The sequence below is a fragment of the Pelodiscus sinensis genome, chromosome 14 (assembly GCF_049634645.1).
Source record: "Pelodiscus sinensis isolate JC-2024 chromosome 14, ASM4963464v1, whole genome shotgun sequence".
In the NCBI taxonomy this organism is placed as follows: Eukaryota; Metazoa; Chordata; order Testudines; family Trionychidae; genus Pelodiscus; species Pelodiscus sinensis.
Genome location: NC_134724.1, coordinates 38,560,805 through 38,588,176, shown reverse-complemented (window position 1 = coordinate 38,588,176; position 27,372 = coordinate 38,560,805). Strand labels below are relative to the sequence as shown.

The 27,372-nt window shown below is 49.3% G+C and overlaps 1 protein-coding gene across 1 annotated transcript in view; it reads right to left on the bottom strand.

The window, feature by feature from the left end:
* The window catches only part of REC114 (REC114 meiotic recombination protein), a 111,061-nt gene that overhangs the window by 20,019 nt on the left and 63,670 nt on the right, over window positions 1-27,372 (bottom strand). The window contains exon 4 of the mRNA XM_075897569.1: window positions 13,076-13,288. Within this exon, the coding sequence (XP_075753684.1) occupies window positions 13,076-13,288 (213 nt within the window). The remainder of the gene's footprint in view (window positions 1-13,075; window positions 13,289-27,372) is intronic.

Sequence of the window (27,372 nt, the reverse complement as noted above, 5' to 3'; positions counted from 1 at the left end):
AATTTTCCAGCATCAACACAGAGTCCATATTTATAACTCCACATACAGATATACAAGTACATGAATAGCATATACAGAATCAGTAGAATACAAGCTTTCATGTGACACCTCACATAGCCCCCCTTTGTATAGACTTTTGAGGCACCCCCCCATGGCTGAAGCAATGACCTTTAAAATCCAATAACGTGAAACCTTGGAGAAGGGTCCATCCTGGAGGGATATCAGAGTATTATAGCAGGGATAAGGGAGAGAAAAGAGGGAATGCTGGGAGGAAATCAAATCAGTATCACATGTCTATACTAATGTGAAATGTATGGGAAATAAGAACTTGAAATGGAGTTAGGACACTGTTGGTATCACAGAGACTTGGGATAACACACAACGGGAATATTGGTATACAAGAGTACAGCTTGCACAGGAAGAGAAAAAAGGGAGGAGGTGTTGCCTTAAATATTAAAAATGTATACAACTTGGGCTAAGGTTAAGATGAAAATAGGAGACAGAGTTGTTTAAAGTCTCTGAGGAAGAGGGAAAAAAAAGTTAAAAAAACAACCAAGGATGATTTCATGATAAGGATTGACCTTAACAAGAAGTGTATAAAGCTTTTTTAAAAAAAACCAGTAACAAAATCATCCAAAGCAGAGGAGTTTGTGGGGATTGGGGACTTCCAATTACCTTAGAATATCTGTTGGGAAAGTAACCCAGCAAGGAACAGATTATCCAGTAAGTTCTTAGAATGTATTGGAGACAATATTTTATTTCAGAATGTGAAGACAGCTACTAGGGGAGATGCTGTTCTTAATTTGATTTTGACAAATAAGGAAGAGTTGGGCAAAAATTTGAAAATGGAAGGCTGGTTAGGTAAAAGTGATCATAATTCTAAGAGAGAAAAGAAGGAGGAAAAAGAGTTACCTGTACCATAACTGGGGTTCTTTAAGATGTGTTGCTTACATCTATTCAATGTAAGAAAAGGTTACTCACCTTGTGCAGTAACTTCTGTTCTTCGAGATGTGTGTCCCCGTGGGTGCTCCACTACAGGTGTCGGGCTCGTCCCGGCGCCGCAAACCGGAAATTTCTTAGTAGCAGTAGCCCCCTCCGGAGGACCGCGCATGCGCAGAGTGTCCCGCGGCGTTCGCACCTTTTCTGCGTTGCGCGGTCCGACCCGCCAGTTCCTCCTAGCCGGAACATCTGCAAGATACAAGAGAGAGCTCCGAAGCAGGGAGGAGGGCGAGTCGTGGAGCACCCACGGGGACACACATCTCGAAGAACAGAAGTTACTGCACAAGGTGAGTAACCTTTTCTTCTTCTTCGAGTGATGTCCCCGTGGGTGCTCCACTACAGGTGAGTATGAAGCAGTTACCCCCGCACTGATTGTGCTTCGGATTTACTTGTGCACGGACGAAAGGACTGCTTGAGCGACTGCTGTTCTGCCTCCTTGAGACGGTCAAGGGCATAGTGTCTAGCAAAAGTGGATGAGGACGACCATGTCGCTGCCCTGCATATGTCCCTTAGTGATACATTTTTCATAAAAGCCGTGGAGGCAGCCATACTCCTGGTTGAATGTGCAGTTGGTGGACAGGGTAGAGACTTCCCCCTGAGGGTGTAGCAACGGGTGATGCAGTTAACAATATGTGTCGAAATACGTTGTGACGACAGCTGATGACCTTTAGAGCGATTAGCGAGTGATAATAGCAAACGCGGAGACTTCCGGAAAGGACGTGTTCTGTCTAGATAGAATGCCAACGCCCTTCTAACGTCCAGCGTGTGCCAGCGGGCTTCCTCAAGTGTAGCGTGTGGTTTGGGGTAGAAAGTAGGGAAGACTATAGGCTCATTGATATGAAAGGACGAGTTGACTTTTGGCAAGAAGGCTGGATGACATCTCAGTGAGACTCCCTGCTGAGTGAATATTGTGTATGGAGGATCCGCGGAGAGTGCTGCAAGCTCTGAGACTCGTCGAGCTGAGGCTATTGCCAGGAGAAAGGTAACTTTAATCGTGAGAATTTGTAACTCACAAGTCGCAAGTGGTTCAAATGGTGGACGGGTAAGAGTGTGCAGTACAAGGCCAAGGTCCCATGGCTGCGAGATAGGTTTATGTGGTGGACAGAGATTGGAAATACCCTTGAGGAATTTCTTCGTAAGCGGATGGGAGAAGACGGAAAAACCCTCTATGGGAGTGTGAAAAGCCGAAATAGCTGCCAAGTGTACTTTTAGAGAAGCAGCGGCCAACCCTTGGGAATGTAAATGCAGTACATAGTCTAGAATACGCTGAATCTGCACATTTAGGGGGTTAATGGCTTGCGGCTGGCACCAGGCGAAGAAGCAACGCCACTTATAGGTGTAAGACCGTTGGGTGCTGTGGCGTCTGCTTTGCACGAGTACATCCTTGACCGCTTGGGAGCAGGTTAATTCTAGGCCCTGGAGCCAGTTAGGAGCCAAGCTGTCAGGTGCAAACGGTCGACGTCCGGGTGGAGAAGGTTGCCGTTTTGTTGCGAGATCAAGTTGCTGATCCGTGGAAGACGTTGAGGTCTGGATACTGACATCTGCATGAGTTGTGTGAGCCAAGTCTGGCGCGGCCAGAAAGGAGCCACCAGGATTACTGTCGCCGAGTCGGATAGTATTTTCTGTATTACTCGGGGTATCAGCGGAATTGGGGGAAAAGCGTATAGGAGATGGTATGTTCCCCACGTGAGTAGGAAGGCATCCCCCATCGATTGGGTGCCTATCCCTGCTCTTGAGCAGTAAGAGCAGCACTTCCTGTTGTCACGAGTGGCAAAGAGGTCGATCTCTGGGTAGCCCCATCTCTGGAACAGATCGCGGGCTACGGAGTGAAGGAGTTCCCATTCGTGTTGGGAGTGGAAGGATCTGCTAAGTGCGTCCGCAATTGTATTGGTTTTGCCGGGGAGATAGGAGGCTGTGAGCATGACCTTGTGACGAAACGCCCAGTTCCAAAGGCGCACTGCTTCCGCACACAAAGTCCTGGACCGGGCCCCACCTTGCCGGTTGATATAGTATACCGTGCATATGTTGTCCGTAAGGACCTGTACGGTGGTTCCCTGTATCTGGCGGACGAAGTGGCGACACGCGTTGAAGACTGCCCTGAGCTCCAGGAAGTTTATATGGAGCAGGGATTCCTGGTGGGACCATAGTCCCTGAGTCCGATAGTGCAACATATGTGCCCCCCAGCCTATTAGGGACGCATCCGTGGTCAGTTGAATCAATGGGGGTTGGACCCGGAAGGGAACGCCTGCTAGAGTATTGGCAGGTTGAATCCACCAAGCGAGCGATTTCTTGACCCGGGCAGGGACGGTTGTGAAACTGTTGATATTGGTAATGCCCGGTTTGTAGGCTATGAGGAGCCAATGCTGCAGACATCGCATGCGGAGGCGAGCGTAGGTTATGACGTACGTGGTAGAGGCCATGTGGCCCAATAGTTTCAGGCAGGTAAGGTATGGGACTGCCGGGGCTGTAAGCAAGACGTTCGATAAGTCTCGAATGGTGTCGGCTCTGTCTGTAGGCAGATACGCCATAGCAGTGGCAGAGTCTAGCCTGGCCCCAATAAACACGATGGACTGGGCAGGAATTAGAGTAGATTTTGGCAGATTGATAATTAGACCAAGAGTCTCGAAGATGCCTTTTGTAGTAGCAACTGCGGTCTCGGCTTCTTCTCTGGAAGGGGCCGTGAGGAGGTAGTCGTCGAGATAAGGAAAGATGGTGATGCCAGCTCGACGGAGGTACGCCGCTACGACTGCCATGGTCTTTGAGAATACTCTTGGAGCTGCGGATAGGCCGAAGGGAAGGACCGCATATTGGTAATGGTTGTCTCCGACGGTAAACCGTAGAAATCTCCTGTGAGCTGGATGGATAGGAATGTGGAAGTATGCGTCCTGTAAATCGAGAGACGCGAACCAATCCCCTCTGTGTAGTGCTGGGATGATGGAGCCCAGAGTAACCATCTTGAATCTGTATCTTCGCAGGTGGTGGTTGAGACCGCGAAGGTCTAGTATCGGCCTCCATCCCCCCGACTTCTTCTCTGTGAGGAAGTATCGGGAATAGAAACCCCTGCGTTGGAATTCGGGAGGAACTATTTCCACCGCACCTATGGTAAGTAGATGTACGACCTCCTGTCGTAACAGAGTTTCGTGAGAGGGGTCCCTGAAAAGGGGTGGGGAGGGAGGGTTGTTGGGAGGTAAAGTGGAGAACGGAATGGTGAGTCCTGAGGTTACAATCTCCCTGACCCAGTGGTCCGTGGTGATGGCAAACCAACGAGGGGAGTAAGGGTACAGACGGCGGTTGAAGAGTTTGGTTACTCGTGTAGTGGGTTCCAGTTGGGGGATGGTCCGCAGACTCTCGATCAGTCCGTCAAACTTGTTGCCTAGATTGTTGTTGGTTGTTGGTCTTGTTAGATTGCTGGCGGCGACGTTGGGGGCGCTGCCTCTGTCTATGTTGCTCGTACGGTCTAAATCGCTGATTGGAATAATAAGAAGCCGAGGAGGGAGGAGGCCTCTGCCTGTTATACGGCCAAGCTCTCCTGCGCCTGAAGGGTGGGGTGTACATTCCTAGCGTTCTTAACGTATTCCTAGAGTCTTTTCCTGAATGAAACACTTGGTCCGTGTTTTGGGCAAACAGGGATGCTCGGTCGAATGGGAGGTCCTCCACCTTAGGGTGTAGATCTTTTGGCACCAAAGCCAGGTGGAGCCAAGAGTCTCGTCGCATGACGATCGACGTTGCCGTCGTGCGGGAAGCTGAGTCCGCGATATCCAGAGATATCTGGAGCGCATTACGGGCCACTGTGTAACCCTCTTGCACTATGGCTTTCAGTACCTCCCTTTTTGAATGTGGGAGATGCTGTATCAGCAGCACTAACTTCGAATAATTGTCGAAGTCGTGGTTGGCAACATGGGCGGAGTAGTTTGCCATTCTCAATGTGGCTGTTGCCGATGAATACACTTTTCTGCCGAGCAAGTCCAGGCGTTTGGCCTCTTTGTCCGCGATGGAATTTCTCGCCTGTACGGACCTCGCCTTTTGTTGGGCTGCATCAACCACAATAGAGTTTGGCACAGGGTGGGTAAAGAGAAACTCTGTGTCCTTGGCGTCGATAAAATATTTCCTGTCTGTGCGTTTGTCATTAGCTACCTCCAATATAGCGGCATCGAAAGGAAGACCCAGCTTCGATTTGTTGGACTGCTGCAAATTTCTAAGCAGGGCATGGTGTTTTGGAGGTGCCCCGGAGGTGCGTAAGTTTTGTGAATCCGCTACTCGCGTAAAAAGCTCATGAAACTGCTTGTAGTCGTCCGCCAGAGGAGGTTCGTCATTAAACACCGCGTCGTCCGGGGAAGAGGAAGCGGCATCTGTCGGGGAGGCCACGGACTGATGTTCTGCCACCGGTGACTGGGTGGTATCGTCCTGCGGGGCAGAGGTCGTGGACGCATCTCCCGTAGGCGCTGGTGGGCGTTGAGCCGGTGGAATGGAGCCCTGGGTAGTTGGTGGTGGCGAGTATATTTGTTGTCGGTCCGGGGACAAGGGCGAGCGCCTTGTGATTGATCGTGAACGCTCAGAATGCGGTGAACGATGGCGAGACCCACGATGTGAATATTGTGGAGAATAGGAAAGCGTGCTCCTCTGGCGATAGTAGCGGGAGCGAGTAGGCGATCGTGGGGAACGAGAGCGGTATGAATAACGATACGGCAATCTCGAGTAGTATGAGCGGTGATAGTGAGGCGGTGTAATGGACCTCCTCGGGGATCTGTAGTAACGGCGTGTAGGAGAGTACTCGTGATAGTGGCTCCGCCGTCTTTGAGGTGGTGAAATCGTGGTCCCGGGGAGAAGGCTGCCCTATCTGAGCCTGGAGAAGGCGTGCGGGGATGATGCGTCTTCCTTTGCGCCTTAGTCGGTACCGCCCTGGAAGCATGGGGGACCGGGCTATCTGGAATAGAGACAAGCGAGGCCACATCGGAAACTTCTCCTGGAAGGCGTGGTGATCGAGGCGCAGGAGATGGGGAAGGTGGAGGCACCTCTTCTCCAGAAACGTGAGGCTGTAGGGTCGTCGGAGCCGGTGCCGAAACAAGAGACGGGGACGGCTCCTCCACGTCCAGCGGTTGGTCGGTGCGGTGCCGACGTGCCCTGAGTGAGAGGAATAGCTGCGTCACTAGGTTTTGGATGTGACCTGGGTGCCGAGTGTTTTCTCGGTGCCGTATCCGGTGCCTTTGGCTGTTGCGGCTTAGGCTTCGGTGCCTGTTTAGGCTTCGGTGCCGGGCTGGCCACCGGTGCCGTCTTAGCTTGGGCGCGGTCATGCGCCAACGGTGCCGTTGTCGACGGCGGCTGGAGAGCCTTATTGAAGAGCAGCATTTTAAGGCGCATTTCTCTATCGCGCCTTGTGCGCGCCATTAGCTTGGCGCAATGGCCACACTTCTGAGGAATGTGGCCCTCCCCTAGGCAGCGAATGCAGCGGGAGTGGCCATCAGACACGGGCATAGCCTCTCCGCATGAGGCACATTTCTTAAACCCGGGAGAACCGGGCATGACTGGTTGTTGGAGTGTACCCCCAGAATTATAACGGGGAAATGAAATAACAGTTTTTTTTTTTTTTAACAATTAACTACTCTAACTAATGAACGATATATAACTGACTAAGTTAGGAAGGGGCTAACTGGGGAAAAACAACAGAACATATGTCTAATTTTTAACTATACGATTTCTCCTCAGGAGAGGAGCGTGTTCCAAATCCGTCTGCGGCCGTGGACGGTTAGGAGGAACTGGCGGGTCGGACCGCGCGACGCAGAAAAGGCGCGAACGCCACGGGACACTCTGCGCATGCGCGGTCCTCCGGAGGGGGCTACTGCTACTAAGAAATTTCCAGTTTGCGGCGCCGGGACGAGCCCGACACCTGTAGTGGAGCACCCACGGGGACATCACTCGAAGAAGAAATGTGTGTGCCCGCCACATATACCAGAGCCAGAAGTTTTCCCCTACCCAGTACCTGTAGTGGGCACGGTTCCAGCAGCCCTGGACTGGTGTGCATATGCCACACACTATAGGATACTCCCTGTCCTCTGCCTCAGTAAGTTTCTTCTTGCCAGAGCTCCAAAAAGGGAGGAAAGCGGGAAGTTGAATGGACATGAGTAAAACATCTCAAAGAACACCAGTTACAGAACAGGTAACTGTCTTTTCTTCTTCAAGTGCTTGCTTGTATTCATTCAACATAGGTGACTGCAAGCAGAGTTTGCAGAGGTGGGTAAGAGTTAAGGATATGCAGACTGCAGTACAGCTCTGTTGAATGCAGTACCTTCCCTAGCTTGCTGTGTGATGGCATAGTGTGATGTGAAAGTATGGACTGACAACTATGTTGCTGCTTGGCCAATATCCTGGATCGGGAAATGAGCAAGAAAGGCTTGTGAAGAAGCTTGAATTCTAGCAGGGGGCCTGGATCAACGCTGGCTGCCGGGCCCTTGCCAACTCACAGCACATACGGATACAAAAGGTGATCCATTTGGAGAGCCTCTGGGAGGATATTGGGGCTCCCACTTTGCATAGGCCACGCAGAGCTGTGTGGGCTTGTAGAAGGGCTTTGTTCTTTCTAAGAAGAATGCCAGCGGTCTCTGGACGTCCAGCATGTAGAGACATCTCTTCTCGCCATCTGCACGAGGCTTAGGGTAAAAGACTGACAGAAAAATGTCCTGATCCAAGTGGAAGCCGGAGACCACTTTGGGAAGGAAAGCCGGATGAGGTCGAAGTTGGACCTTGTCCTTGAAGAACCATGTGTACGAGGCTCTGAGGTCATAGCACAGAGCTCAGACACTCTTCTAGCCAATGTAATCGCCACCAGGAAAGCTACTTTAAAAGAGAGCAATGAAAGGAGGCACATGACAAGAGGCTCAAACAATGGACCCCTGAGCCTTGCCAAGACCAGGTTCAGGTTCCACTGTGGGAGAGGATCCTGGGTTTGAGGGAAGTGTCTTTCTAGGTCCTTCAGGAACCAGGATGTAATGTCATGCGAAAAGACAGAGCGACCTCAAATGGGCGGATGAAATGTGGACATGATGGTCAGATGTACCCTGACTGTGGCTAGGACTAGCCATTGCTGCTTCAAGTGGAGCAGGTAGTTAAGAATCTCCTGAAGAGAAGATTCAGATGGGACAGCATGCCACTGCTGTGCCCATGCTGAGAAACATGTCCACTTCGCTATGTAAGCAGAATGTATCGAGGGCTTCCTACTCTTGAGGAGGACTCTCTGAACATCACCCGAACCTCCTGATTTTTTGCAAGACTCTGCCAACGAGGGGAGATGGAGGTACGGTGTAGAGGAGGCCCTCTGACCACTGAAACAGGAAGGCATCTGGAAGGGAACTCCACCTGAGACCAAACTGGGAGCAAAATCTGCTGCATCTTGCATTCTCTTTTGTCACGAAGAGGTCCACTGGGGAGAGCCCCACTCACAGAAGAGAGAAGTAACCACCTTGGGGTGAAGAGCCCGCTTATGGCGAGAGGGGAATTTTCTGCTGAGACAGTGCACAACTGTGTACCACATTCCAGGAAGGCAATCTGCCTCCAACACTGCACTATGGGGAGCAAAGAATTCCGAGAGGCACATTGCTTCCTTGCTGAGCTCTGAGGATCAGGCAAGGCCTGTTGATATAGTATATGGTGGCCATATTGTCAATGAGGACATGTACCACCTGCCTGAGAAGTGAGGAAGAAATACCACGCACAATTTCTGATCGCCCTGAGCTCCCTGTTGTTTATGTGAAGCATTGCCTCTTCTATGGACCACTGTCCTTCGGTCCAAAGGGTACCCTTGTGAGCCCCACTTCATGATTGGAAGCATCAGGAATTTGCTTCTTCAAGTGCAGTTGCTGGTGGAAGGGAATCCTGGACATGACACGTTCTTTCATGGTCCACCACTCTAGAGTCTGCAAGATGTGATTCAGAACTGTCACCACCCTTTCCAGTGAATGTCTGGCTGGAGCATATACAGACACTAGTCACAGCTGGAGGGGTCTCATCCTGAGCCTGGCCAGGGGTATGACATATGCAGGCTGCCATGTGCCTCAGAATCTGCAGACATACCCTCACCCTGGTTGTGGGCGTGTGAGCAAGTTGATGCAGGAGGGTCGCTTCAAACCTTTCTTGAGAAAACAATGCCCTGGCCTGAGTGGAGTCCAAGATAGCACCAATGAACTCTATACTTTGAGTCAGCACTAAGACTTTTTTAATCTATTAGGAGGCCAAGGCAGTGGCACATGTCCAGAAGGAGATCCACATTGCACTGGGCCTTGATCCTCGAGGAACCCTTGATGAGCCAGTTGTCCAGGTAAGGGTATACCTGCATACCCTGGTGCCTCACGTATGGTACTACCACTAACATGCACTTGATGAAAACCCTGGGTGCCATTGCCATCTGTGACCCTCGAAGATTGCAATGTGAAAGTACACATCCTTGAGGTCGAGAGCAGCATATCCTCGGATCCAACTCGGGGATGAGGGAGGCTAGGGAGACCATGTGGAACTTGAGATGGACCAAATACTGCAAGTCAGGTATGGGCCACAGGCCCCCTTTGACCTTGGAAATCAAGAAATAGCAGGAGTAGAAGCCCCTGTTTTCTAAACCAGGTGGTATGCACTCTCCCATTCCTATCTGGAGCAACTGAGTTAACTCCTGTGTGAGGAGGTGCTTGTGAGAAGGGTCCCTAAAGGAGGGACAGGGAAGGATGGTGAAAAGATGGCGCAGGGCAGGGCGCTTCATGACCTGCTCCTCTCAGACTGAGATAAGCAGGACTTGGAAGTGCTTGGTGACCGAGGATCATACTGCGGCTTCCCTCTATGCTGAGTTCCAGATAGTGCTGGGGGTGGAAGTACCACCATGGTTCAGATATCCTGGCCTGGAAGGACTCCGAAATGGAGGGGAGACAGACCTCTAGCACCAAGGATAGTGACCAAGTGGGGGAGCTCAGAGCTGCCTGGCCTTCTCCTGCGACCTGTCAGCTGACTGGTCACCTTTTTCCCCCTTGTCTTTACAAGGGCCAAGGGACTTATCCCTGCCCAACTCATTTGGGCGCTTCGTCATGGCTGGTGGTGACGAACGCTGCCAAGAAGTCAATGCCAGAAGGGCGCTGTGCACTGACACACCAGTGCTCAGTGCCAAGTCTGACTGCTGGTCTTGTGGACCTAGCATGGATTCCATCAGTAACGTCCAGAGCCGAATTCCCTTTTAAAAATAATTCTGGGACAGAAGGACCCGCAGATGCGACACTTCTCCAATAAGTGTCTTTCCACCAAAAAACAAAAAGAAGTCAGCATGCAGACCATGGACTGGCATAGGTTTGCAGCACAAGGCGCCAGCTTTGAAGGCAGGGAAGCGGGCATGCCCCATTCCCCCATGCAAAGTCTCTAAGGGTATGTCTACACTACCCCGCTAGTTCGAACTAGCGGGGTAATGTAGGCATATCGCAATTGCAAATGAAGCCTGGGATTTGAATTTCCCGGGCTTCATTTGCATAAGCGGGGCGCCGCCATTTTTAAATCCCCGCTCGTTCAAACCCCGTGCTGCGCGGCTACACGCGGCATGAACTAGGTAGTTCGAACTAGGCTTCCTAGTTCGAACTACCGTTACTCCTCATGGATTCATTTAATATTTGTTTAATATTTATTTAATATTCATTTAATATGTTGATTCATTTAATATTTTTATTTAATTTGATTCTACATTATCTTTCACATACAGTGCCACTCCGCCACCCACCCGGCCTGCTCTATCCTTTCTATATATTTTATATCCCGGTATGATTGTGTCCCACAGATTTTCCTCATTCCACTAGGTTTCAGTGATGCCTATTATATCAATCTCCTCCTTTAATACGAGGTACTCTAGTTCACCCATCTTATTAGTCAGACTCCTAGTATTTGTGTAGAAGCACTTTAAAAAATTGCCACTACTTATTGTCTGCCCTTCCCTGATGCATTGGATTCCTTTATATGCAGTTGTTTGTCTGCTCTGGCCCATGATTTGTCCTCTCCCTTCCTCTCTTTCTGACTACAGCTTAGAGAATCTCTATCAATGGATTCTCCTCTAAGAGAAGTCCGTTAGTTCGAACTAACTTTGTAGTGTAGACATACCCCTGGAGTACTGCGTCTAGTTCTGGGTCCACCGCTATAGGATGTACTGGAAAGGGTCCAGCAGAGAGCAACCAAAATGATTAGGGGACTGGAGCACATGACCTACAAGGAGAAGTTAAAGGATTTGGGCTTGTTTAGTCTGCAGAAGAGAAAAGTGAGGGGGGGATTTGATAGCAGCCTTCAACTTCCTGAAGGGAGGTTCCAAAGAGGATGGAGAAAAGCTGTTCTCAGTAGTGATAGATGGCAGAAAAAGGAGCAATGGTCTTAAGTTACAGTAGGGTAGGTCTACGTTGGATATTAGGAAAAACTATCTCCCTAGGAAGGTGGTGAAGCACTGGGATGGGTTCCCTAGGGAGGTGGTGGAATCTCCATCCCTAGAGGTTTTTAAGTCCAACTTTGACAAAGCCCTGGCTGGGATGGTTTAGTTGGGGTTGGTTCTGCTTTGGGCAGGGATTTGGATTTGATGACCTTCTGAGGTCTCTTCTAGCTCTAGGATTCTATGATTCTAAGGAGTTGTGACCTGGGGCAGGAGATTGGGATGCAGAAAGGGGGACAAAAGGTTGAGAAGAGGGAGGGGTTGGAGTCCCAGGTTCAAGGTCTGGTTGGAAGGCGCTTACCTAGGCAGCTCCTAGTCAGCAGCTCAGCAAGTCCCCCAGGTAGGCACAGTGCCTACTGCATGCTGCTGAGACTGGCCGGCTGCGGGGATCATGTCCTGCGTTGAGCACCATAAGCTCTGAAGGGGAGCAGCCCATAAAGCTTCTCCTTCTGACTCATAGCAGTATTCAGAGAAGGTCATTGGCCCCACACAACTGGACACTCTGGGCAGTGTAAGGGATGGGGCAGGCAGGGAGCCCACTTGAGGCTCCCACTGGGCTGCGGGCTGGATCCAGTGGCTTGGCTAGCTGTATTTTGCATGGCTCTGATCTAAGACCTGCCATTCAGGGCTGAAACCCTCAGACTTTGGCTTCAGTCCCAGGCCCCACCAAGTTCTTACTAGAGATGTAAAATCCAGTTTAATCAGTTAACCAGTTAAACATTAAGTTTAGCCAGTGAAGTGACTAAGCAGGATTCTGTGGGCCCGGGCCACTCCACTCTGGCTGGAACAGCCCTCAGCCTGCAGGGCTGCCGCCTCTGTGGGGCTGCTACTCCTGGTTCCGCAGGACTGCCAGCTCTGTGGGGCTCACAGCTCCTGGCCTGCCCTGGAGGCTGCTCCTGGGCACCAGTTAACCAGTTACCATAAGGATCACCTGGGCACCAGTTAACCAATTATCATAAAGATCACTTTTTTTCTCATGACCCAATGGAAGAAAGTTGTTGCTGCCTACGACCCAACATAATTTGACTACTAAGAGTGTCGGCTCTGGGGTGGGGCTGAGAATGAAAGCTTTGGGATGTATGAGGGAGCTCTGGCTTTGTGGTGGGATTAGGGCGAGGGCAAGAGGGGCTTACTTTGAGCAGCTCCCAATCAGCAGTTACACGTTTACACACAGAGGGACAGGCAGCAGCCGGTGCTTGCAGGGCTCTGACTTTTAAGCTGGCTCCCCACAAGCACTAGCTTCCACCTTTTCCCCCTCACCTCCTACTTATGCCTCTGATATAGAGGCATCAGTGCAGAGAGCAGATGGCTCTGCGGGAGTTGGTATGCAGAACTACTTGAAAGCTAACTTCCCATGTGTCCTGGCTCCTGCTCTCCGCAGTGAGGAGCCGGTGCTTATTCTTTTCAGTCTACACATTGAAGCTGAGAGCCTTAAACAGTGACTTTCATCCTGTGGTCCATGGACACCTGGGGATCTACAGACTGTCTAAGATTTCCGAAGTGGTTTGCACCTTCAATTTAAATTTTTAGGGGTCCTCGAATGAAAAAAGGTTGAAAAACACTGCTCTAAAGGAGTCTACATGTGGCACTTTAAAGTGGGTAACCATTATTTTTATCGTTTCCCTCCCCCTCCACACTCTACCGACTTACTCCATGCAGCACTGATGTATTTTGTTCAGAGTCCTTCACTTGACTTTCACTGTTAGCCAGCTGATTAGGACCTTGATGCAGCTCTCGGCTTTGTTCATCTGTTGTCTGAACTGTTACGTAGTCTGCAAGTTTCTGCACACAATTATAGCAGTGTTCCAGTGCATGCTCTTTTGAATTTCCACCAAACTGAACACGAAACATGCGGCATTCATTCTATTTAAAGCCAAAGAGAAAATATAATTTGAATGTGCATCCCATCACAGAATTTTCTTTTTAATTTATTTTGTTCTGGCTACAATACAAAGTTGAGATACTTACTGGATCATTGCACCAACTATAAACATAAGCTTGGTTAAATTTTTCCTTGCTGTATAAGAACATATGAACCACCATACAGAGTCTGAACCAAAGATAGCCCACTATCCAGTCTTCCAACAGCGGCCAAAGCCAGGTGCTCCAGAGGGAATGAACAGAACAGGCCATCGAGTGATCCATCCTGTTGCCCATTCCCAGCTTCTGTTAAACAGCAGCTAGGGATGCCATCCCAGCCCATTCTGGATATTAACTTTCAATGGACCAATCTTCCATTAATTTATCCAGTCCTTTTTAAAATTGTTGTAGTGTTGACCTTAACAAAACCTTCTGGCAAGGCATTCCACAGGTTAACTGTGGGGTTTTTTTTTGGGGGGGGGAATACTTCTTGGTGTTTGTTTTAAACCAATAATCTGGTTTTTAATCTGCATTTATGACAGGGGAGCTACATCAGAAACATTCTGACCCGTAATTAAAGTTGTTTCCCAGTACAAATATGGAACCAGGAAATGTGAGCAACTGGCTTTTACTTTTGAAAATACCACTATATATTGTGACAAGAATCAGAGAGAATGTGCCAGAATCTATCAGGGCAATTAAGCACCTGGTGCAAATTAAGAGGGCTTCCAGAGTCAAGTAAGCCAAGGCTAGTTGAAACATCTGGGGCCAATTAAAGAACCAGTTGAGACTGATTACGAAGAGCTTCTCTGCAGTTATTTACCACATGGAGAGCTGGGAGGACAGAGGGCACTCTGCAGAGGATCTAGGACAGTGGTCTCCAACCTTTTAACATCCAAGATCACTTTTTAAATGACAGAACAAGCCAAGATCTACCGCTCCGCCCCTTCCTCTCTATTTTCCTCCTCTCCATCACTTGCTATCCCCAACCCTTATACTGCTGCTTTTTTCCCAATTCTTCTGTAGGAAGAGGTTTTTTCAATATTTGGCCTGTCTAGACTGGACCAAATGTCAGAAAAAACCCTTCTTTTGGAAGCCCCCTTATTCCTCGTGGAAAGAGGAATATAGGGGTTACCGAAAGAGCACGTTTGCCCTTCCACTAAAAAAAGCAGAAGAACAAACGCATCCCTGGATGCAGAAGAGTTTTTCTGGGATAGCTCCGGAATCCTGAAAAACTCCTGCATTCTAGCCTTACCCTAGCTGGGTTGAGATAGGATGTGTAGGCTCTGGGGTGGGAATGAGGGATTTGGGTGTGGGAAAGGGTGAGAGATGCAAGCTCAGGGAGGAAATATGGATGCAGCAGGAGGTGGAGAAGGGGACACTAGTCAGGGAGGAGGCTTCAGGCTGGGCAGTGTTGGGGTCACATGCAGGGTTAGCGGACTAAGCAAGCTACATGCTTGTGGATACAAGGGTGCAGGAATTTGGGTTAGGGTATGTGAGAGGCTCAGGGCAGGGGGTTCCAGTTTATGATAGGTTCAGCTCGAGGGTCTGGGGGAAGGGGGAGTGCAGGCATGTTATGATGCTGTGGACAGATGGGGGCTTGACCCCAATTGGAGGTTTGTTGGCCAGGCTTAATTTTTAAATAAAATACTATGTCAAACACAAAAAGTTTCTGCATTGTCTTTATTTATGAGAAGGGCAGAGAACCCGTTTTAAGTCAGGGGTCATTGACCCACAGAAAAGTCAGTTGGGGCCACACAAGTGAGATGCAAAATAAAAACTCCTCCAAAACCCCCAAAAGCCTCACTAATGTGGCCCCAACTGTGCTGGTGGGAATAGAGGACATGGTATTGGGTAAGGGTGCCAGGGGGTACTGGGACAGGGAATAGGGTGCTGGGTAGGGTGCCAATGGGTGCTGGGGCAAGGGACAGGGGGCTGGGGAAAGGGACAAAGGACCACTGGGTTCCGGGGAAAGGGCCTGGGGCAGAGGACAGGGTATCAGTGGAGGCAAGGGACAGGGTGCTGGGGTGGGGACAGGATGTCTGCGGGGGCAGGAGACAGGGTGCCAGTGGAAGCAGAGTGCCGGTGGGAACAGGGGGCAGGGTGTTAGCTGGGGCAGGAAATCCTTGGCACGTGCCTTCCCCCCCCCCTCCCCAGAGAAGAGAAGCTCCGGCAAGAGCCTCCTTCTGGGACTCCTGCCCCCTCCCCTGCAAAGGAGGAAAGCCTCAGCACGCATTTCCCCCCAGGACTCCTCCCCCCTCCCCCGCAGAGGAGGGGAGCCCTGGTGCACGTCTCCCTTCCCCTCTCCCACCCACCCCCAGGAAGTGGCGCGCAGCTGCCAGACTTCCCTTCACCCTGTAGGAAGCCGGCACTACCTCCATTTTCGGAGGTAGGGTAGTGGGGCTTCTTGAGGGTGGGGGGAATTGGAGGGGCCCCAAACACCTCGCACTCGACTGGTCGATCCCTCCTGATTGACCAGTCCATCGTGATTGATGGGTTGATGACCACGGATCTAGGACGAGTAACCACAAGCGGATACTAGGAAGAAGAGCCTAAGGAAGATGCTAGGAAAGGTATGAGGAAGTAGCCCAGGGGTTTTATAGCTGTCTCACAGCTGGTGTTGGAGACATTTATAGGCAGCTGCTTTTACAGGGTTCTGGGCTGGAATCTGGAGTAGAGGGTGAGCCTGGGCTCCACCTACCACCCACTTCTACATTTCCACTTGGGGAAAAGACTAGCTGGGGAAAGAAAGGGGTTTACCCAGCCCTATATCTTTTTTTTGGGGGGGGGGGGGGGAGATCCACCAAGACTGTAGAATTTGGTTTCCCTCTGGCCAGTGATGACAGTAGCTTAACAAAAACAGCAAGCTGATGCCCTAGGTATGGTACCTAAATTGAGGACTGTTGTGAGTCTCTGAGGCAAGCAATCTGTATGAAAGCACAGGACCTATCATGTTTGAATAGGAGATTTGTCACAATATCTATATACAAAGTTCAGAAAAGGGTAACAAAAATGAATAGGGGTATGGAATGGCTGCTGTACGAGGAGAGATAAATAAGACTGGGACTTTTCAGCTTAGAAAAGAGGCATCGAGGGGAAATACGATAGGTGTCTATAAATCATGACTGGTGTGGAGAAAGTGAATAAAGAAGAGTTATTTACTCCTTCCCTTAACACAAGAATTAGGGGTCACCAAATGAAATGAATAGGTAGCAAGTTTAAAACAAACAAAAGGAAGTATTTATTTACACAATGCATAGTCAGCCTATGGAACTCTTTGCCAGAGATGTTGTGAAGTCCAAGAATATAACAGGGTTAAAAAAATGAGCTAGATAAATTCATGAAGAACAAGTCTATCAATGGCTATTAGCCAGTATGGGCAGGGATGGTGTCCCAAGCCTCTGTTTGTCAGAAGCTGAGAATGGGCGACGGGCTGGGTCATTTAAAAATTCTCTCTCCCATTCATTGACTCTTGTGGACCTGGCATTGGCCACTGTCAGAAGAGAGAATACTGGGTTAGATGGACCTTCAGTCTGACCCAGTATGGCCGTTCTTACGTATATCAAAAGAAAAATATGCAGTCTTCTGCAAGTTAATGCTGAAGTATTAAGGCATATTTCACTTCAACTTCTTGCTTTAAAATTTTTTTAAGGGTGGTGGTTCACTACATTTTTAATGCAGCAATGGTGAAAATAAAGGCCATAAATGTTTTCTTGTTTTAGTCAATAACTATAACATGTTCCTGGCTGTCAATATGATTTCCTGACAAGAAGCATTGCTCTGTCTGCAGCTATAACACCGAAGATTAATCAGCACTCTTGTCCATCTAAGCCTGGTCAAGGTTGGGTAATTACTTGAATCAGGGATTGCCAATTTTACTATATCTCTTTGTGGATCTGTTTGTTCAAGAACCCCTCATAAACAGCAAGAGATAGGGCTGCCAAATTTGGTATGCAGCTTCCTCTTATATCTTAAAGCAGGATCAGTGTTTCATTGTGCAAGAATAATGGTTTGTTTCTCATAAAATGGAAAGGGAGCGGTCTGGCAGGAGGGGCAGTTGTATGCAAAATGACCACAGGGGGACAGTAAGGGGGGACATAGATGGGGACAGAGACAGCAATAACTCCATTGGGCCAGAAAAGGGCAGGGGTGGAGACAGGGACAGCTATCTGCTACTAAGGTTACGTCTAGACTACATGCCTCTGTCACCAGAGGCATGTAGATTAGGCTACCCGACATAGTAAAATGAAGCGGTGATTTAAATAATCGCCACTTCATTTAAATTTACATGGCTGCCGCGCTGAGCCGACAAACAGCTGATCAGCTGTTTGTCAGCTCAGCGCAATAGTCTGGACGCGCGGGTGTCGACACCAAAGGTAAACCTCAACCCAGGAGACTTACGATACCAAACATGAACACACATACTTTAGATGAACAATGCTTTTGATCCGTGGTATTTCTGAATAGACTTCTGCATGACTGAGCCAATATCCTACTTATCCTATCTTTTCTTTAATGACGAGATCAGTGGACTGTTCAGTGACCTGCATAAATTAAGAGGACTTCTCACATAACTTCCAAGCCCTTATGTCTAGTAAAGGCAAAACAACTCATCACAAAGTAATGTGCCAAATTGCACTACTAAGACACAACTATTATATGATGAGATTTAAAGGTACTGCAAGTAAATAACCCTGTCCCAATGCTTTTTAAATGGAAAAATGTTAAAGTGATGGTACAGAGTATTAACTTTCTCTTTATCCATTTTACCATGAAAAGCTTGTGGGATTTTTCTTCTTGTTTATTGAGCTAATATGGCAATTTGGTCAACTTCTCACAGTTTAGAAGTGACTCATGGAGATTTAAGGCATATTTTCAATAGAACTTACCCTTGTGACAGGATCAGAGCAGAAGGTTATAAAAAAGTAGTCCTATTGGAGTTTGGGAGGTATATTAGCCTCAAAATGAGGAGATCTCTGTTGACATGGTAACAGGGAGGGGTTGGTCTAGAACCAGTAGAGGCAAAGAGGGACAGTTGAACTATGGGGCTAATTGACCAGGCTTGATTAGGACACCTGCGGTTAATTAGGGAAACCAGTTAAGAAAGGGTATAAAAGGAACTTGATTGCAGTTGGTGGTGGGCATGTGTAGCAGAAGAGGATGGAGGAATGCACTGCTGGAGGTAAAAAGGGAAACAGTCAGCACGTGGACACTAGGGGCACGTCTAAACTATATTCCTCTTCCGAAAGAGGAATGTAAAGGAGCCCGACTGAAAATGCAAATGAAGCATGGATTTACAAATCTTGTTCTTCGTTTGCATAATCGCATGAGAGCACTTTTTCGAAAAAGAAAACACAGTCTAGGTGCTGTTCTTTCGAAAGAAACAAAACAAAACAAAACCTTTTTTGAAAGAACCCATACTCCTGAAAAAATGAGTACGGGTTTCTTCGAAAAAGTTTTTTTTTTTTTAAATAAAAGAACCCCGTCTAGACTGCGGTTTCTTTTTCAAAAACTCTTTTCGAAAAAGCTCTCATGTAATTATGCAAATGAAGCATGAGATTTGTAAATCTGCGCTTCATTTGCATTTTCGATCAGGCTCATTTACATTCCTCTTTCCGAAGAGGAATATAGTTTAGACATAGCCTAGGATAACGAGCCGAAGAAAAGGAAGGTGCTGGGGAAGGTGTGGGGGAAGTAGCCCAGGGGTCTTGGTGCTCTCTTATAGCAGGTGCTATTATAGGACCCTGGGCTGGAACCCGATGTAGAGGGTGGGCCCGGGTTCCCCATAACACCCACTTCCCCATTGCTACTCAGGAGAAAGGATAGTGGAGTTTATTCTCCCCTTTTACAATCCGCTTGCCAATGATGACAGCAAACTAATGCCCTAGACATGGTGCCAGAATTGAGGGCTGCTGTGAGCTTCTGAGGCAAACAAATCCGACAAAACTCAGGACCCACCGCGTTTACATAAGAGCTTCATGCTATATGAGAGAAAAATCAAAAATTACATCTTAATTTGGACTCCTTTTGGGAGATTTTCACAAGAAACATCTTTAAATATTTTAGTGCCCCCAAAAGACCCTAAATCCAGTCAAGCTCTGATGAGCTATTTTTAGTGTTCCCTTGCTAGGTATATATGGATCTGATTTATACAAAAGCTATCACATCTGTGCTTATCACTCAAACTACTGTTTTTCACTAATTTATGTTTGTTGTAGACATATTTTCTTCATGTAGGAGGAAAGTAGCAACATTCTAGCTAATGGGCATATATAAATGGTTGCAAGCATAAACTTCAGGTCCAATGCATAGCTCAGTGTGCTATTCAAGTGCAGAGTGTACGCTATGGGGATTTTTAAATAATCATACCTTGTTTATAGTACTTAATCACAAATAGTTTTTCAATAACAATGAAATATATTAAGGAAAATGGTTTCCTAAAACTATATTAAGAAGCACACACTACAATTTTTACATAAGAATTTTTCAATTTTATATGTGAAGATAACAGACTATATTAATTCTGGGGACAGTTGACAACCATAAGAATTACATGCCTTGAATAAATAAGCTGTAGCATGAACGACAATTACAAGTTTGCTCATAATTGCTCTCAGTATTTTAAAGTTTTCTTCATTAGCATTCATATAAATATTTATATAACTTGAGTACACTTTCTATTTATGAAGAATCAGTCCTATCATTGAATAAAGAAACTTGGAATCTGAAGTAGGGGAGACTGTGAGAGGGCCAGAGGCCTCCCATTTTTTGCTGGCTGTAAGGATGAGCGATGGGAGTAGGTGTCAGCGTGGGAGTGAAGCCTCAAAGGGGAAGGGGCAGTGCAAGGCCTTGGGTGAAGGGGCCATGTGGGGGAGGCTCCCCCAGCCACCATGATGAAGGAAGCTTCTGCTGCCCCTGGTCTAAAATGTTTATTAGTCCTGGATATAATTAAATTAACAATCACATTAAACGTTTTATTCTGAAGTGTTTACAGATACCACAGTTACAAATTTTTAAGTGGAAGAAGTGGTGAAAATAATAGACCACAATGACGACAGTCAAAAGAGCTAAAATAACTTGTAGTAATAATAAAATAAAATAAAATAAAATTAAAATAAAGGGAAGCCAGGATTAAGGACACTGATGTCCCTTTGCTTGGGTTTATTTTTTTTTTTAAATATTTTTCTAATGAGGTTTTTTTTAAACAAGCAGTATTTGCTATTATTTTTTATTTGAGAAAAACACCATTATTAATTTAATTTCTAAAATGTACTATGTGTTTCTAAACCAAGAAAAAGACAATCAGATTTGAATGCTTATTATAAATTTGAGGATTTTTTCTTCTCCTGATAATTTTTAAAAAGGATATTTTACCAAAGTTGTCAACATATCCAACTTCTAGATCTCTGAGTAAAAGTCACTGAAGTGTAGCACACAATTAATGGATTTTTGTTCCAGCAATATCTCCATCCTTTCTCAAGGGGTAAAAATAAAAGCAAACATACATAACATGACTAAACCTTAAACTAACAATTTCAATACAGAACTGGAAATGGAAAATGAAAAAAAAATTGGAAATCAGCTTCTGCCCACAAAAGCTTTGAAATACAGCTGTTTCAACTGTCTGGGTTACTGAAAAATAGCTAATAATCTTGACAGCATTTCCTCCATTAGATCTTTTGATCTGAATATACTTTAATTTGCAAGGTTTTGTTTTAAATTTGATCTGGTCTGATTAAAGATATTAGACCTGGAACAAAAACTTTAAGGATGAAATAATGGCCATATTGAAGTCAGTAGGCATTTTAATACTGACTACAATGATGCCAGAATTTCATGCTAAAAGTTGAAAAAATGCGAACAATGTAGGCAATAAGGGTTACTTCTAGACTACAGGCTTTTGTCAACAGAAGCTTTGTTGACAGATACTGTCGACAAAGCTTCTGTTGACAAAGCATCTAGACTGCATAATATCGCTTTGTCGACAAAGAGCATCCAGACTGCTGGACGCTTTGTCGACAGAAGAAGGCACCCGGAAGTGCTTCTGGAAGGTCACAGGGGCAGCTTTAAAGCCCAGGCACCGCTGCATGCTCTCTGCAGAGACGCATGCTCTCTGCAGAGACGCGTGCTTGAAGGGATCCTCCTGGACAGCCACTGCTCTGCTCCTGCTTCTAGCTTGCCTACCTCCTAGAGGGAAAGCAAAGCTGCTGCAGTTTTTGCTCTGGTTTTTGCTGAGCAGGAAGAGCAAGAAAAGGGAGTTACTCACCTTATGCAGTAACGAGTGTTCTTCAAGATGTGTGTCCCCGTGGGTGCTCCACTCTAGGTGACTACAAAGCAGTGTTCAATATATGGCTGGAGGGAGCCAGAGTCAGTGTTTAGCAGTGGTGGAGTGCACCGCTCTAGCAACTGCTGAGTCAACCTTAAGTTGTGGCAGGATAGCATAGTGTTTGGCAAATGTATGGTCTGAAGACCATGTATGGTAAATGCCTGGTAAATGTCTCTTAAGGGGACACTGTTAAGGAAGGCTGCAGAGACAGCCGTACCTCAAGTGGAATACGCTCGTGGTGGGCGCTGTAGTGGTTTATTGCCCGAAGTGTGACACTTGATTATGCATGTCGATATCCACTTTGAGATTCGCTGTGATGACATGGGTGTTCCTTTGGATTGTTCAGAAATGGAGATAAAAAGTCTTTCCTATTTATGAAATGGTTTTGTTCTTTCCAGGAAGAAGGCTAGAGCCCTGCGAATATCCAGAGTATGCAACTGGCGTCCTTCTGTGAAGCGTGCGGTCTTGGAAAAAAGGTAGGCAGGACGATCGGTTCATTGACATGAAATTCTGTACAGACCTTTGGCAAAAATGTCAGGTGGGGTCTAAGTATGACCCTGTCCTTCGTGAAAACTGTGTAAGGGGTTCTGCCATTAATGCCCCAAGCTCACTCATCCTCCTGACCGAAGTGATAGCTAACAGAAAACAGACTTTCATAAAAAGAAAGGAGAGTGGTGCGGTAGCCAGTTGTTCGAAAGGAGGTCTGGTGAGGTGGTCCAACTCAAGATTTAGGTCCCATAAGGGAGGTGGGGTTTTGTATGGTGGGTACACATTGTGGAGTCCCTTAAGGAATCTCTTCATGATAGCAAAATGCAGGACAATGTAGCACTTTAAAGACTAACAAGATGGTTTATTAGATGATGAGTGTTCGTGGGCCAGACCCAGTCTGGCCCACGAAAGCTCATCATCTAATAAACCATCTTGTTAGTCTTTAAAGTGCTACATTGTCCTGCATTTTGCTTCAGCTACCCCAGACTAACACGGCTACATCTCTACCACTCTTCATGATAGGATGGTTGAATATGGAGAAGCCATCCACAGAGGAGTGGAATGCTGCAATTGCAGAAAGGTGGACTCTTAAAGAAGAGATTGACAGTCCTGAGGCTTTAAGGTCTAGAATGTAGTCCAGGATGGTATTGAGCGGGGAGGCATGGGGTTCTACTTCGGCCCGTTGGCACGAGTGGGAGAATCGTGTCCATTTCTGCAGGTAAGTTTTGTTAGTGGATTGTCTCCTACTATGGAGGAGGATCTCCTTTACTTGCTGAGAACAGCGATTCTCTTGTCTCCAAGAACCAGAGAGAAGCCATGCTTGAAGATGTAAAGTGTGGAGCTGTGAGTGCAGTATTCTGCCGTTTTCCTGAGATAGCAGATCTGCTCTGTGTGGTAGCAGGTGGGGTGGCTGAACCGCTAGTCTGTGGAGGTATGGGTACCAAGTTTGGTGGGACCATGATGGAGCAATCAGGATGACTAGGTGTGGCGGCGCGTCGTGGTCCCCCGCCCCCTGCACCCCCGTAGTGGCATGAACAGACTCCATCAGCCAGTAGAATAGAGGGAGTTTATTGCTTCTCCAGGATACAGCACAGCACAGCACAGATGTAATCTGGTTACAGGAACTGGGGCTAGGAGGCCTCAGTGCCCCCCCCTTGAGATGGGGGGTGGCTGGGCCCTACAAACCCAGCCCCTTCCCTAGCTCCTTCTCCCCTGCTTCCCAGATCCAAACTAAAGACCGTCCCTTCCAGCCCTGCCCCCCAGCCAGGGGTGGCATTCCACTTTCCTTTGTTCCTCTCTCTGGGGGGCAACTGGTAGAACAGGTTACCTCCCTGTCCCATCAGCTACTCGGCTGGGCCGTGGTACAGACAGCAGCCAGTGGGGGACACCCACAGCCCAAACCTAGCAACTAGCAAGGTACCCACACTATATCACAGTTCTCCCCACTCCGAGAGCAAACTGAGCAGGGTCACTCCGCTCGTGACGTAGGGAAGTTTGGGCCCCTCGCTACGGGACAGCATGTCAGCAATGATGTTGGCGCTCCCCTTGTCGTGGATCACTTCCATGTCATAGTCCTGCAGGAGCAGGCTCCACCTCAGCAGCTTGGCGTTGGTCCCCTTCATCTGGTGCAGCCAGGCTGGGGGCAGTGGTCGGTGTACACCGTGAAACGCCAGCCAAACTGGTACGGCTGCAGCTTTGGCAGGGCCCACACCATCGCTAGGCATTCCCTCTCTACGGTCGCATAGCTCCGCTCCTGGGGCAGCAGCTTCCCACTCAGGTACACAATGGGGTGGCGTTCCCCCTTCTCGTCCACCTGCATCAGCACTGCCCCCAGCCCAGTGTCTGAGGTGTCGGTAAACACAAAAAAGGGCTTGTCAAAGTCTGAGTTTACCAACACTGGGGCCTTGACCAGGGCTTCCTTCAGTGCACAGAGCCCCCTCTGGTACTGCTCCGTCCAGACCACCCTGTCTGGCCTCCTCTTCCTGCATAGCTCTGTGATCGGGGCAGTGATGGACCTGAAATTGGGCACAAACCTTCGGTAGTACTCTGCCATCCCAATGAAAGCCTGGACCTGCTTCTTGGTCTGGGGTACAGGCCAGTCTCTGTTTGGCCAGCTCTGGCTTCAAGCAGCCACTCCCCACCTTATGGCCCAGGTAGGACACTTCAGCCATTCCAACCTTGCACTTTCCAGCCTTTACGGTCAGCCCAGCCTCCCTCAGTCGATCCAGTACCTGGCTGACCTGGGCCACGTGCTCCTCCCAGGACTGGCCGAAGATACAGATATGATCTATGTACTCTAGGGCACAGTTCTCCATTCCCCGCAGCAGCTGGTCCACCAGACACTGGAAGGTGGCCGGCGCCCCTTTGAGGCCGAAGGGCAGGACCAGGAACTCATAGAGCCCCAACAGGGTGATGAAAGCCAATTTCAGTCTGGCCTCCTGGTCTATCGGCACCTGCCAGTAACCCTTGGTGAGGTCCAGGGTGGTGAGGGAGCGAGCTCCCCCCAGCTTGTCCAGGAGCTTGTTGGGCCTTGGCATCGGGTAGGCGTCAGACACCGTGATGGCACTGAGCTTCTGGTAATCCGTGCAAAACCGGATCGACCCATCCTTCTTAGGAACCAGCACCACGGGAGAGGCCCAGGGGCTGAAGGACAGCTGGATCACCCCCAGGGCCAACATGTCCTGGACCTCTCTCTCCAGGTCCTGGGCTGTTTTCCCCATGACCCTAAACAGGGAGCAGCGCACCCGGGGGTGAGTGCCCATCTCCATCTGGTGGACAGCCAGGTCGGTGAGACCAGGCTTGTCGGAGAACAGCTGCTGGCGGGAGCACAGCACCTCTCGGATCTCGGCCTGCTGGACCGGAGTGAGCTGGCCCAAGAGGGAAATTGACTCCAGCGAAGAGTCCCAGGGAACAGGCCTACCAGGGGATCCTCCCCCTGCTTCTTCCAGAGCTTACACACGGCCAGCACCAAGTTCTCTCTATCCCAGTATGGTTTCATCATGTTAACATGATACACCCGCTGGCCGCATGTCCGGCCCATCAGCTCGACCACATAGTTCACCTCGTTCAGCTGCTTAACAACCTTGAAGGGGCCTTCCCAGGCAGCTTGCACTTCCAAACGGGAATTAGGACCATTACCTGATCCCCGGCAGCGTAGGCACGGGCCCGTGCATTACTGTCGTACCAGATCTTCTGCTTCCTCTGGGCCCTGCTCAGGTTCTCTCTGGCCAGGCGCATGAGGTTGGAAAGTCTTTCCCAGAACATCATTCCACGACTGGCTCCCCCTCTGCGGAGACCTACCCCTGCCACACATCTCTCAGTAAGTCCACGGGGCCCCTCACTCGCCTCCCATATAACAGCTTGAACGGTGAGAACCCCGTAGACTCCTGGGGCACCTCCCTTTACGCAAATAGCAGGTGGTGTAGGTACTTGTCCCAGTCCTGTGGGTGTTTGTGCATAAAAGTCCTTAGCATCTGCTTCAGAGTCCCATTGAACCTCTCCATCAACCCATTGGTCTGGGGATGATACGCCGAGGCCCAGGTGTGCTGGACCCCACACTTCTCCCACAAGCACCGGAGCAGGGCCAACATGAAGTTGGATCCCTGGTCTGTGAGAACCTCCTGGGGGAACCCCACCCTGCTGAAAATGGTCAGCAGTGCGTCTGCCACGGCCTCGGGGTAGCGGGTGGCAAAGTCCACCACAACCAGGATGTATTTCTTCCCCATCCGGGTCGCTCTGTTGAAGGGCCCCCACAATATCCATCTCCACCTTCTGGAAAGGCTCCTCTATGAGCAGCGGTCTCAACACAGCTTTCTTCCTATCTTGGGCCTTCCCCACCCATTGGCAGGAGTCACAGGACCAGCAGTACCACTGCATGGCTGCAAATATTCCCAGCCAGTAGAAGTTTTGGAGCAGCCTCAGCCACGTGCGCCGGATCTGCTGGTGCCCCAAGAATGGGATGTCATGGGCCAGGTATAGCAGCTTGTGGCAATACCTTTGCAGGACCACTAGCTGCAGCTGGAGCCCCCACTCCCCTACTTTCCTGGGGGGGGGGGGGGAAGCCATTCCTGGTACAGAAATCCCCTCTCCCACCGGAACTTCTCCTGGCAATCTCCCCCTAAGGGTTGAGCTGCACCCAGGTCAGCCCAGTCCCTCAGGGCCTAGAAGGAAGGATCTGCCCGCACCTCAGCCTGGAATTCAGCAGCTGGGGCTGGGACAGGGGCGTGTTTCCCCCCACTGCCTAGGTCCGACTCCCATGTCTGCTGGGACGGGGCCCTGGGCCCCCTTTGAAGGAACCTCCTCAAGTTCCGGGCCGCCAGCCCCTCGCTGTCTCTGGCTACGGGTGGTGACTAGGGTCCTGTGGGGTCCATCTGGCCACTCCTCTAGGTCACCCCCCCCCCCCATCAGCACCTTGGTGGGCAAGTGCAGGTGCACCCACACTTCCTTGGGGCCCTCCTTGGCCTCCCATTTCAGATGCACCCTGTCTACGGGTACCTTAAATGAGGTGCCATCTATGCCCCTCAGGGTCAGCTGAATGTTGGGTAGCATACGGTCTGAGGCCACTATGTCGGGTTGGGCCAGCGTTACCTCCACCCCCATGTCCCAGAAACCCGTCACCTTCCTACCATCCACCTCCAGGGGTACAAGGCACTCCCTCCACAGGGGCCGCCCTGTCCCCACCCAATACACGGAGAAATCTGCCTCCCAAGGGTCAGATCTCCCAGGGGAGGTGCACTGAGCATCCTTCCCCCCACTCTGAGCTGAGGTTTGCCTGCCAGCCCCTGCCTCTGGGGCAGCCTGCCCTTCCTTCAGCCCCAGCCAGTTAACCCTGGAAAGTCCCAGGTCATGGGACCTGTTTTTGTGCCTGGTGCATTTAGCCCTCTTGTGGCCTTGTTGCCCACATCAATGGCAAGTTAGGTTCTGAGGGCCCTTTTGGGTTGACTCTGCCTGGGTCCTGACTGGTTTTCTGGGGCACCAATGAGTGGTCCTGGTCCCTGGGGCTCGCCTCGGAGGTGCCTCTCTCCGTTGCTCAGCTGAGAACCGGTCTCTGTGCGATTCCCTTTCTCTCCAGGACTACCGTTCACACCCAAACCGGCTCTCTGTGAACTCATCCGCCAGCCTCCCAACTTCCTGGGGGTTCTCCGGACTTCGGTACTTGAGCCATAGCCTCAGTCTGGGTGTGCATGCTTCATAGAACTGCTCCATCAAGACCAGCTCGAGCAGTTCCTCTGCGGTCTGGGCTCTGACTCCAGACACCCACTTGCGGCAGTAT